At 45.4% G+C, this 19,206-nt stretch overlaps 1 protein-coding gene across 1 annotated transcript; it reads left to right on the top strand.

Annotated features, from left to right (window-relative positions):
- Positions 1 to 3,689: 3,689 nt before the first annotated feature.
- marchf4a (membrane-associated ring finger (C3HC4) 4a) lies at positions 3,690 to 17,983 on the top strand (the record flags this gene model as incomplete). Its single annotated transcript, XM_080835943.1, has 4 exons — positions 3,690 to 4,181; positions 11,163 to 11,318; positions 12,652 to 12,844; positions 17,529 to 17,983. The coding sequence occupies 4 exons, from the start codon at positions 3,690 to 3,692 to the stop codon at positions 17,981 to 17,983; spliced, it is 1,296 nt and encodes a 431-aa protein (XP_080692069.1).
- Between the last annotated feature and the right edge of the window lie 1,223 nt (positions 17,984 to 19,206).

Here is a 19,206-nt window from a genome sequence, read left to right as displayed (position 1 = left end):
TGTTCTAACAATGTGAGCTAGCAGTCTAATCCTATTCAGGCGAACTTGAGCATATCAGAGTGAGAAAGGAACACAGTATACACGCTTGTCACAGAGGAGTTCATAGCATCTGCAGACACTGTTCCCAGCCTTGACTCCAGCGCCTGTGACTGTGCTGTGGCTCCGCGATTACATCGCTGTACCATCCTTGTCCTCTGCGAAGCCGTCAGAACAATAACAGAGCCTATGGCTGCTTAGGCAGATAAATAAACAAAGAATGAACTATAAGACAATCTATTGGAGGCATAGAGTAAACTTGTTGTGTCTGAGGTGCCTTTGAGCGGCACCCTGGGTAATAAGCAAACATTTGAGAACGGAGATAACTGCATTCAGAAATATTGTTATTGCAGCTGTCCTTAGTGCCATCTCTGACGGTCATCTGTGGTCCACTTTTGTTCGTTGCTCTTTCAATATTTCCAACATGCGCAAGCGCAAGCGCTCTCACACACACACACAAACACACACACACACACACACACAGTGACCAAACAAAGAGAATGGAAAGAATATGTCAAGGAGAAACAGAGAATGTGAAGAAATACTAAATGAGAGCGAGATAGAAATGTGATGGGATTTCTTGCTTGAGTATTTGACTTTAGCAAATATTTCATGCTGTGCTCATATTACTTTCTGTATTTCTCACAGAATAGACATAAAGACATAGAAAGCGAGACACTGTTAGACCTATAAACAGATAAACATGGACACATACATAGCTGACCACATGGAGAAATAATGCAATTTCATATTTTTGGGTGTTTTGTGATTTATTTTACTGTGTTAGAAGAGACACACTGGATACTTCATGCAGTTCCGATGCTACAGTAATAGTCTCATGGCTTTCTGAATGAATCTCATAAATTAATCCACAGGTGTGTGTGCGCACCAAATTGTTCCTGTTTAATTACTTGAGGTGCTCAGGGGACAGGAAGATCTGGGGCCAGTAATTTGATGTTTCTCTTCTCTTATTGAGACAAATGACTGAGAGGAGCCCTTACGGGTCTCAGAGGTGTCCCATCAGCATTTAGAATTTAAACAACTGCAAAACTGTATTTGGAGAATACGTTGTTTCGTACCTTCTGGACTTCCACTCTTTAAACTAGTGTGGCAAATGGCGATGTTAAGGATTTTTCAACCCGGGCCCTATTTTTGCTTTTACTAAGGACAATTAATGATCAAAATTGGTCCAGTATTGAATTGGAACTCTATAACTAGCAAAATGTGGCAAGCATTTGTGTCAAAGTAAACCCCGGACAGGCTAATGTTATTATAAATGTCTGGCTACATTGAAAGGATCCCTACAGAGATGGATCTGTGTCTGTTTACCTCAATAACTGTAACTGTAGAACATGACTGTTTATACAGATTCTGTAGTTTAAGCTTCTGTTTCTGCAGAAAATGACTGTTTCTATGACACTGAGCACAATCAGCTGGTCTTGATAGAGACCAATAATGACATACTTTAGGCCTACTTGTAGATGTGTTGCTATAACTAAGAACCAAATAGAATGAAGTTTTGTCTGTCCATAGGTTTCATCTTACCATGACCCGTATAATATAGCAAGTGTAGTGGCAATGTCTTCTGAGGAGGCTGAGGTTGTGATCCTTCACCCTGGCTTATCCCTGGATGGTGGATGGCCTCCAAGGCATTTTCAGTTGCTAACCATAATTTGAATGCAATACCACTTGCAGCCTCACTTGTGTGTTTGGTCTGTGGAGAACTCCCATCTTCTCACTTCTTTAGGATCTCCTTACATACCCTACTGTGTTCAGTTGTATCATGGTTTAGTGGCCACAACCCACTGCCACACCTTTGCATGGGTAATTTATGTCAGCTGCATGCATGTGGAATACTGAGGCTCTCCTTCCATTCTGCTGAGAGAAAGAAAGAAAGAAAGAAAGAAAAGGAGAGAGAGAGACAGACAGAGAGATAGACAGAGAGAGGGAGGGATCCCCAACCCAAAACTATTTTTAGTAGACACAGCTACATGGGTTCAGCGGGTTCGCCTAGAAGGTGGGGCCAGTATGAAGTATTTAGACCAGAGTGTATGGTGGTGGGCCTATGGTAGTCACCATGAATTATTCATCACACATTATTTAAGTTCCGTGTCTGAAAGAGATAAAAGCACAGTGGAACAAATCCTACACTCTTGCTGTAAACCATACCATTTACTAGTTGAAATGTTACGTGAAGGACAAGCTTGTCATGTTTTGCTCAAGTTTTTATTTATTTATTTACTTACTTTGTGATTCAGTGTAAGACATTGCTTTTCAACACCTAAGGGTTTTCATGCCTTTTCATAATAATAGCGTGTATTTAAATATTTCCAATTACTAGGCTTCAAGCAAGCCAAAAAAAAAGGTTTTTCTGAAAACCATTGGCTGTGTGCTCGCTCCCATCCGTTTGCATCACTGTAATGTTAGAGGACGGGACCGCGCCTGGGAGCTGTCCCAGTCATCATGGTGCTGAAACCACAGCAAGAGCAAGCATCCTCCGGCTCAGTTAAGGGAACCAGCCATGCTATACCGTATGATTACGGATTGTCCTGAGCGACCTCGACCAAGACAGTTCTTTATCGAAGACGGACGACAGTTTTAGCCAAAATCTTCCAAAAGACAGGAGAGAATGTCATGACCAAAAAGCACCGAAGAAAGAGAGAAAGGCAACGTTTTTATCGCTGTCGCTTGTGGGTGTGATGTTTCGGGATTGTCTGATATATTCTCTTCTCCCTCACAAAATGCCTGTAAAGACTACTTTCAGATTTTCGGGATTGGGATATTCAGTCAGTAAGAAAGAACGACTTGTTTGGTCCACGAAAACGGAGATAAACCACTGTTACGGATAAAGAATTACGGCAACTGCAGGCACCTCACCTTACCGTGGTAAACGAGAGGTTCTTTCGCCAAACCTGGAGAGTCATTTTTGCAACCGATAAACTAAAGATATCGACAGGATTGTATAACATGTGCAGCATCGGACATAAACGTGTAGGTTACTGTTTTCTACACAAACCTATTACAAACTAGTAGCCTAGCCCGGAAAAGCTCAGTATAACATCAGATAAAAATCGCGTAGCCTACCTTGTTTAGTTTTTGTCACAACCATGCAAGGCACTCCTTGCCTTCATTAGGCTATAAGGTGTTGTCAAATGAGTAGTTCATGTTAATCACGTTAACGTGACATTAAAGTGTTTTACTTCAGTAACACAAATAAAGAAGTAAACCTCGTAGAAGAATTAAGAAACAGTCGTTTGCTGATTAAGGCCTAACAATCTGCCACGTTGTGTGATTTTCTCTTTATGATTAGCTTATTAAAACGTCGACCCAGCAACCTGACAGGTTTTGTCTGAATCAACGTGTGTGCTAAATGTTACACGAGGCGTGTAGCCTGTTTGCTAAAGAACCTGTTGTCTGCTTCCTTCCGAACGTAGAACCCACGTCAAACACAAACAATTAACGATAAATTGCATTCGAGTGAACTCGTAAGAGGAAAGAGGAAAAAGTTGACAGCCAGCTGAAGTTGCTTTGCTAGACAGAGAAGATATTCTTCCACGATAATGTTACCTCCACTGAAACCGTAAGTTTTTGCCATACTTGAGAGGTTAACTTAAATAGATCTACTCAATTCTCATCATAATTAAAACGGGCACATGTTGTTGGATATCAGTGTTATTTTATGGTGCCGGCTATTGTTGAGCCGTCGCCAGGGCATGCAGAAAGGCCGCTGTTGCGTCTTGTTCAGTGACCTGAAGGTTTTCCTGCTCAGGCCACAAACACCGTCGGCACCGCCGCCAGCGCTCCCACTCATGAGTGTACAAAACACGGACAGCCATGTGACGGCCGGCGCCGTGGAGGGGAACAACTCTCCAGCGGAGGCCACGGAAAGCAACAACGGTTGTTTACATAATCCAGCGGTTTGCACAGAGCACCCGTCGTCAAGGGAAGATGTTGGGACCAAGGATGAAATGGAAGAAGAGGCGTGGGAAAGCACAATGGTGGAGTCGCCAGATAATATGGATTGCGGCAGTTTCTCAGAGGACTATTCTAAAGAGAAGTATGACGACAGGACATCCTTATTCAGCTGTACAGACAGCGGTGTAAGGTCTCCCTTATGCCGGATCTGTTTTCAGGGCCCTGAGCAGGTAAGACCATCTCATACTGCCTAGACCAGCTTTCATGTAAAATACTCTGTTTTCCATTATTGGCAGATTACTGTCTGTAGCCTTTGTCATTAGATGCTTTGAGACTTAGACAAGGCCGATAATCGATGATAATTCACCTTAGTTTACTCTCCTAGGGTTAAGTATTATTTGAAGACAGAATGGTGTCAGTTATCAACCCTGATGGTGACATGATCGTCTGTGTCAGTGTGTGATTTAAGGTGTCCAGTTACTGCCAGAGGGGAAATTGCTCCAGCACATCAAAGGTCACCGATCAAACCGCCTGAAGACATGCAATCTCATGACGGAAGCCATGAATACTGATTAGGGACCATGTCCAAGCATGGGTACTATGTTCTACAGATTGATGAGGGATGCCATCTTAAATTTACATCTGTCACTGAGGCTTCTCACAAATCCACTCCAACCACTTGTTTTCCTCAGAAAATCCCTTCACTCCCATGCTATCACACACTTGAATGTGTTTAGAACCTTGAATGTCTTTAGATCAAGGGAAGTCTCTTGGAGACTTTTGGCATCACTGAGCTGTCACTGTCGAGTAGCACAGGAGTAAAAAACCCAGTTATAGCGCGTTGGGTAATTATGTTTCATCATAGCAGAATAAAGCCGGTTGCTCTCTTCTGCGCTCCATTGATCACTCAGACGGGGACGGTATCCTCGGCCTTGCAAGCGTGATGGACAGCCTGGTGTCTGTAATAGGAGTGGAACGGCAAACAGATGGCTGTTGTGAGGATAAACTGCTCTTGGCTCCTGACCATGCCTCCACACGCACACACACACACACACACACACACACACACACACACACACACACACACACACACATGCCTCTCCTGCCTCTATGAACCTGCTTGAGATGACTGACTTAACGCAGCACACCTCAAAGCCACGGGGGGAGGTTTGTCTTCTCTCCAGCTCTTTGATGAATGTGGATTGTTCAAAAGGAAAGGTGGAGGAGTCTGGTGTGTGTGTGTATGTGTTTATGGAAAGAATGTAGGAGAGTGTGAGGGAGAGTCTGTTTGTGCAAGAGCTCAACACTAGCGTGTGGACACATCAACACACAATTACATTGTTGAGGACATTCAAATATTCCCTTTTTTACCCCATTAGTTCATATTGCCTGCTCGCCGCCCCTCACTGGCCAGTATGATAAACGTGCTCCACGTGTCTAGATAACCCATCTGTAAAAAAAAAAAAAAAAACAGGCAGAAAAACACCCCCCTCACTTCCCTCCTATGATGAAGTAAACCCAACAGCAGATCTGTTGAGAATGTTACTGACAGCCTCATTCCGTAGTGTGTTCTGTGTAAATAAGGTAGCGGTGCTTCTCCATGAGTCAGATGAGTCTGTTTAAAGGTCACGGCATAATGAGCTGGCTGAACATAAAACAGGCGAGTGCGCGGCACACAGTCGACCGGTGGAACGTCAGCTGGAGAGGTTAGTCATGTGCGGCCAAGTCAGGGCAGGGGTGAATTGACGAGGGAGGATATGATGCATTATGGGATTGAGTAGCCAGGAGGCACAGCATAGCTAAGCTTTCAGAGAGAGAGACACACAAACACACACACACTCTACTCTGGACCTAGGCAGCTTTAGCATTCTAGGATGGCCCTGCATTATTGTCTCTCTCTTTCTCTCTCTCACACACACACATATGCGCACACACACACACACACACACATATTTTTTATACTCCAAATCATAGGCGGAGATCCCGGGGGGGACGGGGGGGACACGTCCCCCCCTCGCATAAAGTTGTCCCCCCCTCAACAAAATAAAAAAAAAAGTAATATGAAACAAACGCACGACTACACAAGCGCTGCTTATTATAAACGTAAAATAATGTGCTTTTTAAGTGTTGAAAAATCATGATCCCCCTATTCCTCAAAGTGGTTCGGGTATGCTGTTTCCAAAGGGCGGGGCGAGCACCGTGTTTTAGTCAATCTGCCCACACGGTCAGGTTGTGAGATTGTTTCTTCCTCTCTCCCCCTCCCGCTATGATACACGATATGTAAAGATATTTACCTCATTCTCGAACGAAGTAACAACATGTAAGAAGAAGTTTTTCTAAACGCCATTTACGAAGTTCCAATCGATAATCACAAGTATTAATACGTTTATTAATGGATTGACATGACAACGTGAACGTTTGCCATAACACACGCAGGTATCTATAATTACCACCCTTAGCTAGCTAGACAGTTAGGACACGGTCCTGTCAGGGGCAGGTTAATGCTTGTTAATAAACGTAGGTCTAGATGTCAGTGCCTCTCCAGATTAGTTAAATTAACTGAAAGTAAATTAATGTCATTTTTTCGTGGGGTCAATAAATAATACTGGTATTTTCAGCATCGGGTGAGAGTGGTACAGTGGATAGAGGGGTCGTGAGTTACTGAGAAGGTTGCTAGTTCAATTCCCAGTCGAAACGTCCTTGAGCCTTTTGAGAACTTACTTTGAGCATCAAGTTCTCTTGAACTTTGGACATTATTTGTCTGTGAGTAGATATTTCGCGTTAGTTCATATAATGCCGTTTAGGTCATTCAAAAATCACTTCGAATTTCTGTTTGTAAATGTGATACAATAATTCGGTATTTAGCAGTTTATGCTAGCTCTCGTGAAAGCATTTTTTTTCATGTCCCCCCCCCCGGAATTACTCTCTGAAATGTTACCATGTATTGTCCCCCCCTACAATGAAATGGGATCTCCGCCCCTGCTCCAAATACAAAATAAATAGCAGTGGAAATTGAATTTTCTGAATAGTCACACGCTTCATTAGTTTATCATGAGTAGTATTGCAGTTCGTGGGCAAAGGAAGGATCTTTTTAAAATGCCAGTGCTGCTTGTATTTGCTTGTGCAGGCCTTAGAAGGCCACACTCAACACGCTTTTAAACAACCAGAACAGAACTGGAAACTAGATACGTAGTTATTAGAGGTTCATATGTCATTGTTTTTAATGTTAGTGATTTTTGTCCAAAAACTTTAATGCATGATAAAGTATTCATTCTGAGGTTCCATTAACTTTGTGCTGGCTGATAAATGGTAATGTTGGACAGACAGCACACATGCATGCATGCACACACACACACACACATTTCTCTCGTCTTCTCTTTCATGCTCTCTCTCTTTCACTCTCTCTTTCTTTCCCTCCTAAGCTGAAAGTGAGGGGTAGTGGGCCGGCAGCCAGCCGTTCTGTCGATGGCTTAGCCTCGGCTTCAGCGGAGCGTGAACAGCCTCTCTTCCTCTCGCTCGCCCTCCGCACTCAGAATTTCCGATTCGCCCGTGGATTGCCACTCCGCCTCGTGACTCCAGGTCACTGCAGAGTCCCACACCACTTAGTCACCCGGCGCACACCAAATCTATAATTTAATATTCCAGACGGACGGCGTGAGGGCAGGGTTGCTAAAGGGGAGTTTGGTCACACTTTGTCTTCTCTCGCTGTGAAAAATCATTTGGGTGGACCATGAGCTGGGAGATCCCACAGACACAACACACAGACGCACACAGACACACCACACACACACACACACACACACAGACATACAAGTGCTCACACACACACAGCCACGATTGCATGCATATACACGCAAATCCGCGCTCATACGGGTCTGATATTCTCTTTCTGGTGTTCTGCCTAATAGATGGAAAATGTGCCTCTGGGGGCCGGGTGTCTTTGAAGCTCCCCCAGGAGGAAAGAGTGTTCGGCAGGAGCTGTGTGTGTGGCCCTGGTCCCAGAAGGGTGTAATCCCATGCGAAAGCGGACCCTTTTAGGAGGAAAGGCAGCTCGTCTACTGAAAAAACTTTCTGGGATTATCTGTCTAAAACAAGACTCTGTTTCAGCTTCCAGCTTGTGAGAGCCTATGAGGGTGTGGCCTGGCATAGGCTCCTCTATGTATCTCTTTGCTGTGTGTTTGTGAAGGGACAAGCAGGGGGATCAACCCCCACATCATCTTCACAGCTGATCTGTGTACAGTACTCCCATGTCTGTCTACAAAACCTGCTAGCACAGCGAGAACCTTGGCCTGTTGAGGTCTAATAACAGTTCAATCAGGTATCAGATGAGGATGATTTGGAGTAGACCATGGCTTTTGTCAAAGGGTGTGGAATGTAGACAGTTCTCTACAAACAGTTTTGTCTGGGCGTATGGGAAGACGTATGAGCATTTAAGCCATTGGAATAGGCAGCAATGTGGCATCCATCTCTTCATCTCATTCTTTCTCTCTTTCTTATGGTCTTTCTTTCTTTCTTAACAGTCTAGCTCTGTTATTGATATATGTTTTAAGTGCACAAGACATTACATATTCAAGTAATTTCACTCAGAACATCGCGCTTAATGTTGTGCTGTGCTGTGTTTGTGCTGCATTGAGTGTTAAAACTGCCATTGTTTTGAACTACTGTCTACCCCATTGCACCTTGATATTGTGAAGCGGTATGAAGAGCCGTCTATGTAATATAGTATAATAATATCCTGAAATCTGAAGGAAGAGGAGAGGAGAAAAGCAATGTCAGGAGAGAGGAGGAATGAGCTCTGTCTATTTCCTCTTCCTGCTCTTTATTATTCCCCACTTTCTTCCTGTTTCTCTTTTTCCCTCACTACCCGCTCTTTCATTCTTTACCATATCTCTCTCTCTCTCGCTCTCGCTCTCTTCCTTCTCATATGCTAATAACAGAAAATGGGATTTGCTTCATCTGAGCTCAAGGCTGTTTACTGGCATTACACTTTTTTCAAGCTGATTTCCTAAGGAGCCTTCCTGCCTTTCTCACTCTCTCTCTCTCTCTCTGTCTCAATCTCTCTCTTTCTGTCTCTCTCTCTCTCTCTCTCTGTCTGTTACTCTCTCTCCCTCTTAGCCTGGGTGGAGGCAGTTTTTCTCATTCCTCTCTGTTCTTCTGTTTTTCTCTATATTTCTGTTTATCTGTCTCCCTCTATCTGTCTTTCTTTCTCTCTCCCTCCCACTGGCTAAACGTAACCTCTTCAGAGGGATTAATTGTGCTGTAACATTACGTAACTGGTCTTGCCCGGAGCACGGGTGGACTAATGTGTTTAAAAGTAGTGAAGCAGTCTTCCTTCAATGCTTCCGGCAGGTCCTGCTCTGATGTATTGGCAAGGATGTCCTCAGCTCCAAAAAGACTAGATGAGTCTTACCATACCACCCCCCCTTTGTCTGTGAGGCAAAATAAAGTCCTGTTGTCTGTTAACAGAGACCTGTGGTGGGGACTTTGGCCTCATCTCGGTTGCACCCCATCTGATTCCCAGAGTCGTCCAAGCCGTGGTAGTGAAGGAGCCACATCTCGGGCCCCCCCCCCACACTCCCCTGCGGTGGCCACGGTTCTCCTCAGATTTCTTGGGAAGCTGCCGTAATCTGTATTGAACAACGCACGCTTCCTGGGTGATTAAGGTCTGGCGAGTCCTAATCCTGTTAAAGAAACCCTGAGCTCTTCCCGCAAGTCTGCCAAGCACTGGCTCCTGCTCCTGCTCCTGCTCCTGCTCCTGCTCCTGCTCTCACTCACTCTCAGACGTGCTGTCCCATCCTTTCTTTTCTTCACTGGCCACCTCTCATTTACAGTCTTGTTCTTGGTGGAGTGTGTGTGTTTTTGAGTGTGTGTGTGTGTGTGTGTGTGTGTGTGTGTGTGTGTGTGTGTGTGTTTGTGTGTGTGTGTGTGTGTGTGTGTGTGTGTGTGTGTGTGTGTGTATGTGTGTGTGTGTGTGTGTGTGTGTGTGTGTGTGTGTGTGTGTGTGTGTGTGTGTGCAGACCTAGGAAGTGGCCGTGGAGCTCTGAATGAGCAGGCAGACGGCATTCTCTGCACATGTCTGCAGTATGAATGGACCCGTCTGCTTCTCTGTCTGAAGTCTCAGACCAGCTGAGGACTCCCAGGCAGGCAAAGTCTTAAGAGGCAATGGGGTCCAATACGTTTCTTAGCTGCATTGTGTGTGTGTGTGTGTGTGTGTGTGTGTGTGTGTGTGTGTGTGTGTGTGTGTGTGTGTGTGTGTTCGTGGGTGTATGATTCTCTGTGTGTTTGTGAGAATCTGTGCCAGCATCTTTTTTTTTTGCAGGATGACATTTAGTTTCTCGAATGTGAATTCCCAACAACATCCATTTTGGCAGACTTGTGTTCAGCTTCTGATTTGAGCCAGACACAGTACCTGAGACACGGACGAAGTTCCTGAGTAAAAGTTATTGGTATGTTCTGAAAGGCTTTAATTCAGTGAACTATGTGGAGTTCAGTTACAGGCACTGGGAGCTACAGATGTGTGTGTGTGTGTGTGTGATCAGACACTCCCCTAGGCTGTAGTGTGTGTGTTTGGAGTCACATCCTGAGCTACAGAGGCAATCTTCCTCTAGCGCTAGCCGAAGCCGAGAGTGTTCGTACGGAGCCCTGTGGTTAGCTGTGGGTTCAGAAGACAGAGGGGGTCTTAGGCTGTTGTGCTTAATTATCTCCAGTAGGGGGAGCACCCACTGGCCCTGCTCCTAGTGCTGGGTAAGATGGGCTGGCACACTGCAGTGCCACGCCACATGCTCTCCCATAATCACTGCTTATCATAGGCATTGTACTAATGGTGTGTGTTCGTGTGTGTGTGTGTGTGTGTGTGTGTGTGTGTGTGTGTGTGTGTGTGTGTGTGTGTGTGTGTGTGTGTGTGTGTGTGCGTGTAAACATTGTCCCCGTTTCCAGCTATGTTCAACCTTCCCTTTGGGTGTTCAGGCTTTCAGAAGTGTCCAGAAACCTCAGGTTCAGAATGCAACTGCATAGAAGTACTTTCTGAAGCGGCATTGCTGCTTTGGTAGCTGAACTAACACAGCTTTGATAACAAAAGAAACAGGTACCACAGATAGTAGCTCAATCTGGCCCTACTCTGGGTTGTGTGTGTAGACCTAGTTATGTTGCGTTCTGCATTCGATTTATACAGTCTGTGTGTATTCATGTGAACTGATGTGTGTGTCCTGCAGGGGGAGCTCCTGAGCCCATGCCGCTGTAGCGGGTCGGTGCAGTGCACACACGAGCCGTGCCTCATCAAATGGATCAGTGAGAGAGGCTCCTGGAGCTGCGAGCTCTGCTCCTACAAGTACCATGTCATCGCTATCAGCGCCAAGAATCCACTACAGGTGTGTGGGCTTTGGTATTAGTGATGGTGGGTGGGTGGGTGGGTGGGTGTGTGTGTGTGTGTGTGTGTGTGTGTGTGTGTGTGTGTGTGTGTGTGTGTGTGTGTGTGTGTGTGTGTGTGTGTGTGTGTGTGTGTGTGTGTGTGTGTGTGTACAAGGACATCAAGATCAGCAGCAAGAGCCTCTGGTTTAGGTGTGTGTGTGTGTGTGTGTGTGTGTGTGTGTGTGTGTGTGTGTGTGTGTGTGTGTGTGTGTGTGTGTGTACAAGGACATCAAGATCAGCAGCAAGAACCTCTGGTGAAGGTGTGTGTGTGTGTGTGTGTGTGGTTATCATGATCAACATTGAGAAATAGCCATTCAATGTGTGTGGAAGACCGAGAGAATCTGCGTGTGTGTTTGTTTGTTGCTAATTATCAGGCCATCACTGTGAGAGAGAAACAGTAGATCTGTGTGTGTTAAGAAAGATCCTTGCCAACCACACAATGAACCGTCCAGATGGCTATTCTATTATTTGTATCGTTATAAGCTGTAAGTTTGACAGAATAAGTTTGTCATCATCATCATTGTGAGCAAAGAGATCACTATACATGCATGTGTAAGTGGTCACTGCCTTCAACACATGCTTGTGTTAACATGCATGTGTGAGTGGTCACTGCCTTCAGAACAAGGACCCACTTGTCATGCTGTGCAGTCTGTGCTGCGCAGTGCACCCGTGTCTCTGTGTGAATATGAATGTATTTATTATCATGGGTATTCATCTCTCAAATGCATATCTGCGTGTACTTCATTTGTGTTTGTTGGGGAAGTGTTTTTCTGTGTGTGTTGTCTGGTGTGTGTCTGCAGTGTTGGAGTGGGTGCAGAGGAACAGGAGTAATCTCAAGTGCGTGTGGGTGTTTGTGTGTGTGTGTGTATGTATGTGGGTGTATGTGTGTGTCTTCATACAGTGACAGAAGAGGTAGATGAATGTGTGTTCTTATTTTTTTTTTGTGTGATGGCCATATTTGCGTGTGTGTGTGTGTGTGTGCGTGTGCGTGTGCATGTGTGTGTGTGCGTGTGCGTAGGACTTTTTTCTGACATTGATAGATAAGATACATTTGAGTGTAGCCAACTTACATAGGTACATGTATGTATTTTTAAGTGTGAGCACTTGCATCTTTGTGTTTTTGCTATGACAGGTAATACATCTTGTCATGATAGTACATGTACTCATGTATGTGTATGAGTATATGTATGTATTTGTATATGTATATGTATTAACATGCATTCATGCATGTGTGTGTGTGTGTGTGTGTGTGTCTGTGTGTGTGTGTGTGTGTGTGTGTGTGTGTCTGCTCAGTGGCAGACCATCTCTCTGACAGTGATTGAGAAGGTGCAGATCGCAGCGGCGGTGCTGGGCACTCTCTTCCTCATCGCCAGCATCTCGTGGCTGGTCTGGTCCTCGCTCAGCCCCTCGGCCAAGTGGCAGCGGCAGGACCTGCTCTTCCGGATCTGCTACGCCATGTATGGCTTCATGGACCTGGTGTGCATCGGTGAGGCTCACTGTTGTTGTGAATTTGTATGTGTGTGCGTGTGCATCTGTGCGTGTGCGTGTGCGTGTGCGTGTGCGTGTGTCATTGATGAGACACTGCCCTAAACAATAAAAGGGGCTATAAAGTAATAGGGAGAGGGCTGTACAGATGAATAGAGATGTATGTCTATCTTAGTACATTGGCTTGTGTTTGCGTGTGTATGTGTGTGTATGTGTGTGTGTGTGTGTGTGTGTGTGTGTGTGTCTGTGTGTCTGTGTGTCTGTGTGCATGTGTACATGTGTGTGAGGGGAGAGAAAGGAGATAGAGATTGAGAAGAGAGAAATGACTTTAATGGTAATTGCCGCCCTCATAAGTATATCTCATCTCTTATCAATTTTCTCTGATGAGGAATCTGAGGAAGTGGAGAAAAATAAAAAACCTAGATCCATTTCAGCGCTTGAGAGTAATTTAATCTGCCCTCTCAATTTCCTCCCTCATTCTCATGGTATTATCTTATATTAAACCCTCACTTATGCCAGTGTGTGTGTTCCCATCCTTAAAGAACATTTGGTTTACCATAACATTCACATCTAAAAAACTAATGATAAGGTCCTCTATGCTATTGGTAAAAATGTGGTCGAATTACAGCAAACCAACATAACTTAATGTATGGCCTTAAGGTGCTTATGCGTGATAATCCAGCTAATGTCCCTTAGACACAGAGACACACACACACACACACACACACACACACACACATTCTAACAGATACAGACACATTTTCATTTTCATTCTCAATCACTCTCTCTCTCTCTCACTCTCTCTCTCTCTCTCTCTCTCTCTCTCTCTCTCTCTCTCTCTCTCTCTCTCTCTCTCTCTCTCTCGATCACACACACACACACACACACACACACACACACACAAACTCTTCCCCTATCATGTCACCGTAATGGCGAGGGTGAATGAGAAGCTCTCCCAGAAGAAAGAACAAACAATGGAATTTGACTTTTATGTTTCCCGCAAACATGAAACTAATATGGACAAGATTCTGGGGATGACAGCTCTCATTTGTCTGTCCTGTCTCCAGCCTATACACTATATAACAGCTGGGGCACGATAGAGCTCCCCTAGTAATGCACTGTGATGTGTGAGGGGTGTTTGATGTGTGATCTGATATGAGAGGCTGTCTGGTGAAATCCTAGTTGTGTATTTGAGTGGAGGATTTTGGAAGGTGTGAGATGAATGACTGTGTGGCTCATAAAGCCTCGGCTTCCCCGGGAGTTTTATTTATTTATTTTATTTTTTTTTAGCTGCAGTTGCTCTGCAGTAAAGTGTTTCGCCCGAGCACATGGGGTGGTTTGCAGAGCGATCACACAGACCGAACTGTCTTAACTGTTTATCGCTTGGGTCTGAGAGAGAAAATGGTCCCAGTGTGTATCTGTGTGTGAGACTGAGTGGTTGTGTCTGTGAGTGTGTTTGTGTGAGAGCGAGAGAGAGAGAGAGAAAGAAAGAATGGAAATGTGTGCGTGTCTGCACATTTATACCACCGCACTTAGGTGTGTGTGTGTGTGTGTGTGAATGGGTGTATGTGTGTGTGTGTGTGAATGGGTTTGCGTGTGTGTGTGTGTGTGTATGTGTGTGTGTGTGTGTGTGTGTGTGTGTGTGTGTGTGTGTATGTGTGTGTGTGTGTTTGTTGGTGCACACCAGGAGTCTGAGAAAAATCAATGGGTGAGTCCTTCAGAGTCTATGGATGATGCATCAGCCTGTCTGCTTAAGCATTTAGATGGACTGGATGTATGAACCTACCCTCAGAGGATATATATATAAATATATATATATATATATAGAGAGAGAGAGAGAGAGAGAGAGAGAGAGAGAGAGAGAGAGAGAAGGAAATGGAGAGAAAAGAGGAAGGACATGGGAGGGAAAGAAAGGGGCGTCAAAATCAGATTTCCTAGCAGTGCACTCTTTCAAAGAAACATGTGCATGTTGTTCTGTTTCTGCAAGAGAGCGCCCCATAGGCACGGACAGGAGGTAAGTGGGGACATTGCACAGTGTTCCTCTCCCTGTACCACGGACCGACTGGGCCTCCCCTGTCCCATTGACCACAGTTGGACACGTTAGCACTGTGCATATGCATTTACACACTTAGCTAAGTACGTAGGCGTGTCTCATTTCTCTCATTAGACACAGCTCAGTACACATGATGGAGACCGTCTCCACACTCTCACTACTTTAGAACCTACTACATTGTTAGTTGTATCCACACGCCACATTATGACACTACAGTGTTCAAGTGCCCTTAGCCAAGTGTGGAGTAAAAGAATCCTTTCAGCAGTCTTGCTCAGAACGGTTGCATTATATTCAGGTATGCGGCAGACTCCATTCAGTGCAGAGAAGATTGGAGTGACACATAACAGTTATTTGTGGATAGGAAGGAGGAGTGATCATAGAACTCAATAAGCCCTGCATTAAAAGCTGTCTGGTAAGCCATTAGCTTGACAAGTAAGGTTGCCATCCTTATTCTCAGTCCAAAGGCAATTGTGTGGTTTAGCGGAGTATATTTGTCATATACACTCATAAGCCAGAAAGATGCGTGTTCGTGTACCTTGAGTGAATATGCACTTTTGGTGAATGTACGTGAATGGGCTTTTACGAAGAAACAACATGTCGGTTTTTTTTAGACGCTTAAGTTGACCATTTACATAGCAACAGCAATCCAGTAACTCTGCAGTTGGTTGATTTGCATGACAACCACAGCAGGAACCTTCCTTTCAGGGTAGGCAGCACTTGGCCAAGTTTAGATACGGTGTGGGCTAGATTTGATGCAGACAGTCAAAAGTCTGGCTTCCAAAAATGAGGCCATGCTTATGAAGTTCATGTGTTAGCACAAATTTTAGTATTGTGTTGCAGAAAATCTATTGATTCTGATGAATGCTTCTATGGCGGAGAACTGCACCCGCTCCTCTCAGTATATGAGACTCTGTTGATCGTGTCCTACTTCCAAGCATTTAGCCTTAATGCAATCTGCCCTCATTATGTTATACCTCCAGTAACATGAACGTATCTGTTGAATGTCTTCATGTGTCGCAAGGGAAATGGACATTTCAGTGTTGCTGTGAGGGACCCATCACCCTGTTCAATACATATTGGACATTAGAGTCTTGTTCTGTCTCACCTCCTGACAGATGCAGCCGTCCAGGGCGTGAGGAATTAGCCATTTTAACTAGGCTAGAAGGCAGTAATACCAAATCTTAGGAAAGAAAAAAAAAAAGGGGGGGGGGGGGGGGGGGAATAAAAGATGGATTATGAATCTAGGCAGGTAAGCTGCTGAGGCAGCGGCTTTGGGTGTGGGGCTGTGCATGGCCTGCACTCAGCTGCTGCTGCTGCTGCCTAATTGCGACCGAAATTAGCACTTCCCTTCCCAGCAGCCAGCAGGGACGCCTGGGGGGGATATAGGAGAAGGAGGAGGAGGAGAGGAAGAGAGAGGGTGCACAGAGGGAGGGAGGGAAAAACCCTAATTAGATTTTTGGGATTCGAGTGCAGAAAAGAAGAACATTGGGCATGTCTCCAAAATTCTAAAATCCAAAGCTGCTCTGGGGTTTTTCGTTGCTTCCCCAGTCGGATCACTGTGGGGGGATACATAGAGGGAGAGAGAGCGAGAGAGAGCGAGACAGAAAGAGAGAGACAGCAAGAAGAACAGAGTTAACACAGAAAAAAACTCTCTTTGCCTCATAGAAATGCTGAGCATTCCTCCACCGAGTTGGGGGGGGGAGGGGGGATTGCTGCAGACTTCACTCGATCAATGCCCCCCGCCAAACTCTCCTCCACCCAGAGTCTTATCAGAAGAGTGCAGGGGACTGCCCCTATCCCGGCCACTTGAGCAGCAACCAGGCCATCACACATTTACACCGAGGGCTGGGGCCTGAAACAGTTCAGCTGATTCACACGATTAATTTGGTTCCCTCAGTTCCCTCAGCTGGTTCAAATGAGTCCCATAATTCACAGGATTCACTCAGCTCTCATGATTCAGTTCATGATCTGTTCAGTGGTGGACTTGAGTCTGCCTGGTAAACTCTCTCTCCTCCTTAGTTGGAATTGAATGTGTCTTCTTGGCAGCAGAGACAGAGACAGCCTCCTAAAATAGAGCAAAGGCTCATCTCAACTGGCTCAACAGATTGGAGAGGGGAGGATGGCATGTAAGAGTACACACATATACACACACACACACACACACACACACAGACACACACACACACACACACACACACACACACACACACACACACACACACAGACTCCAGGCAGAACATACTGTACCTCAAGAGAAAAGAGTTAAACTCCCTATTTACTCATGAGCTGAAAATGGGTCAAAGCCCTCCTACCCACAACAAGTCTGTTTCAGCTTACTTAGTGTGTGTGTGTTTGTTTATATTCATATATATATATGTGTGTGTGTGTGTATACATACATATATACACACACACGTGTGTCCTAGAGAGAGTATTTGCAAGCTGTCAGGTATTTTCAAACCTGATTTATTTAAACCTGAGAGTTGTTTTCAGATTCTGTTCATGATTTCTCCTTTCGGCCTTGGTCTTACAGGATGTGTGTGTGTGTGTGTGTGTGTGTGTGTGTGTGTGTGTGTGTGTGTGTGTACGTAAGTACCTTATTTTCCTCTCTCTCTCTCTCTCTCTCTCCTTAGTTCTGATCGTACATGAGGGCCCGTCTGTGTTCCGCATCTTTAACCGCTGGCAGGCGGTCAACCAGCAGTGGAAGGTGCTCAACTACGACAAGCTGAAAGACACGGACGAACACCAGAAATACGGGGCCAGCCTGCGGACCCTCGCCTTCCCCGGCCCCCGCGGCGGGGCGCCGCCCAACGGGCTCCCCGGCACGGCCGAGGGCTCCCCTTCATCCTTATTCTCCCTCATGGCTGCCACGGCGACACCCACAGCGACGGCAGTGCCCGTCAACGAGGCAGCCGGCCCCGAGATGCAGGACTCGTCTGAGCCAGGCAACCACTGTGGGTACAACATCCTGCAGCGGCTCAGCCAGCTTAGGCAGTCGGAGCCGCGGACGCAGACGCAGACGCAGACGCAGACGCAGCCAAGGGACCCAGGCAACCGCGAGGTGGTCATGAGGGTCACTACTGTCTGAGGAAGCAGCCGAGGTCTTACCCAACATGCCCTTCACCAAAGAAGTGCCACCCACCCACCCCGTTTGTCTCGGCTCCCTGCCCTTTGTATGAGAAAAACGGTTTTACATGAGCGCAGAAAACAGGAAAAAATATTCAACTTTGGGTGGAGGGTGTGGGCAGGCAATGTGCCTGAAAGGAGGGGGGGGGGGGGGTATTTATTTATTTTAAAAGAAGCCTGAAAGTAGTGAGTGTGGTTTAAGACGATGTGTGAAAAGTTTGGTCTTGTAGTCAGATATTCCAATTGTGGTGGAAAATTGAGTAGCAAACATATTTACAGAATGCTGAGATATAAATGTCTCTGTGCTCATCCTGCCATAATGACTGCTGTTGTCACAGGTACTTCAGCAGGCCAATGTTTCATGCTCTATAAGCAGTTCAAGCACAAACCTACAGGACAATCCAGGTACAAAACACACACACACCAACATGTCTGAAGTCCTATGTTGTTGAACACTGAGTCTTTATCTGTTAAACTCAGTGCTTCTCAGGGTACCAAGTGGAAAAAAGTTTTGAAATTGCAAAAAAATTCATGCACACAATTTCAAGCATGTACCTCTCCCAAATATCTGCTGAACCCAACAGGCTACCTGAAAAGGGGTCTCTCTTTAGTGGCGCATTGTATTGCTTTTTGTCGTAAATGGTTGAATTGTCCTTGAATGAAAAAGAGAAAATAAGTCCTTGTGTAGGCCAAAGACACTCACATGGTGGCATTTTGATTGTTTCAGCTGGTCGTTGTGGAGAGTTGCAGAGGGACCACGGTTGTGGTGGCATTTGGAAAGTTTTCCTTTTTAGGCTGTATGTTGCCATCAAAGTGACACACCGTGAGAAAGATCACCCTGTCAGGCCAACACCACTGATGGGACTCAAATCTGAGCCTTGTTTTGTTTTCCTGTTCTTTTGTAAAAAAAAAATATGTGCATAAATGTAAAAAAGAACAAAAAAAACATTACTACATTAAAAACAGTTCATGACAAAATGTTGTACTGCTGAATTGCCTTGACAGTCTGTTCTGAAAAGCCAGAGGTGAAGGATGGAGACAGAATTGATTGCATCACTTGCAACTTCTTGACCGGCAGCAACAAAAACACTCCAAAGTTGGCAGAGCTGTGGAAGCTTCCAGAGCTTCAGTTGCGTCATAGCTGGCTCCTGTCTACCCACAGAACTCTAAGGAAGGTCCAAATCA

This window comes from Sprattus sprattus (assembly GCF_963457725.1).
Source record: "Sprattus sprattus genome assembly, chromosome: 3".
In the NCBI taxonomy this organism is placed as follows: Eukaryota; Metazoa; Chordata; class Actinopteri; order Clupeiformes; family Clupeidae; genus Sprattus; species Sprattus sprattus.
This window is presented reverse-complemented; position numbering and strand designations above follow the sequence as displayed.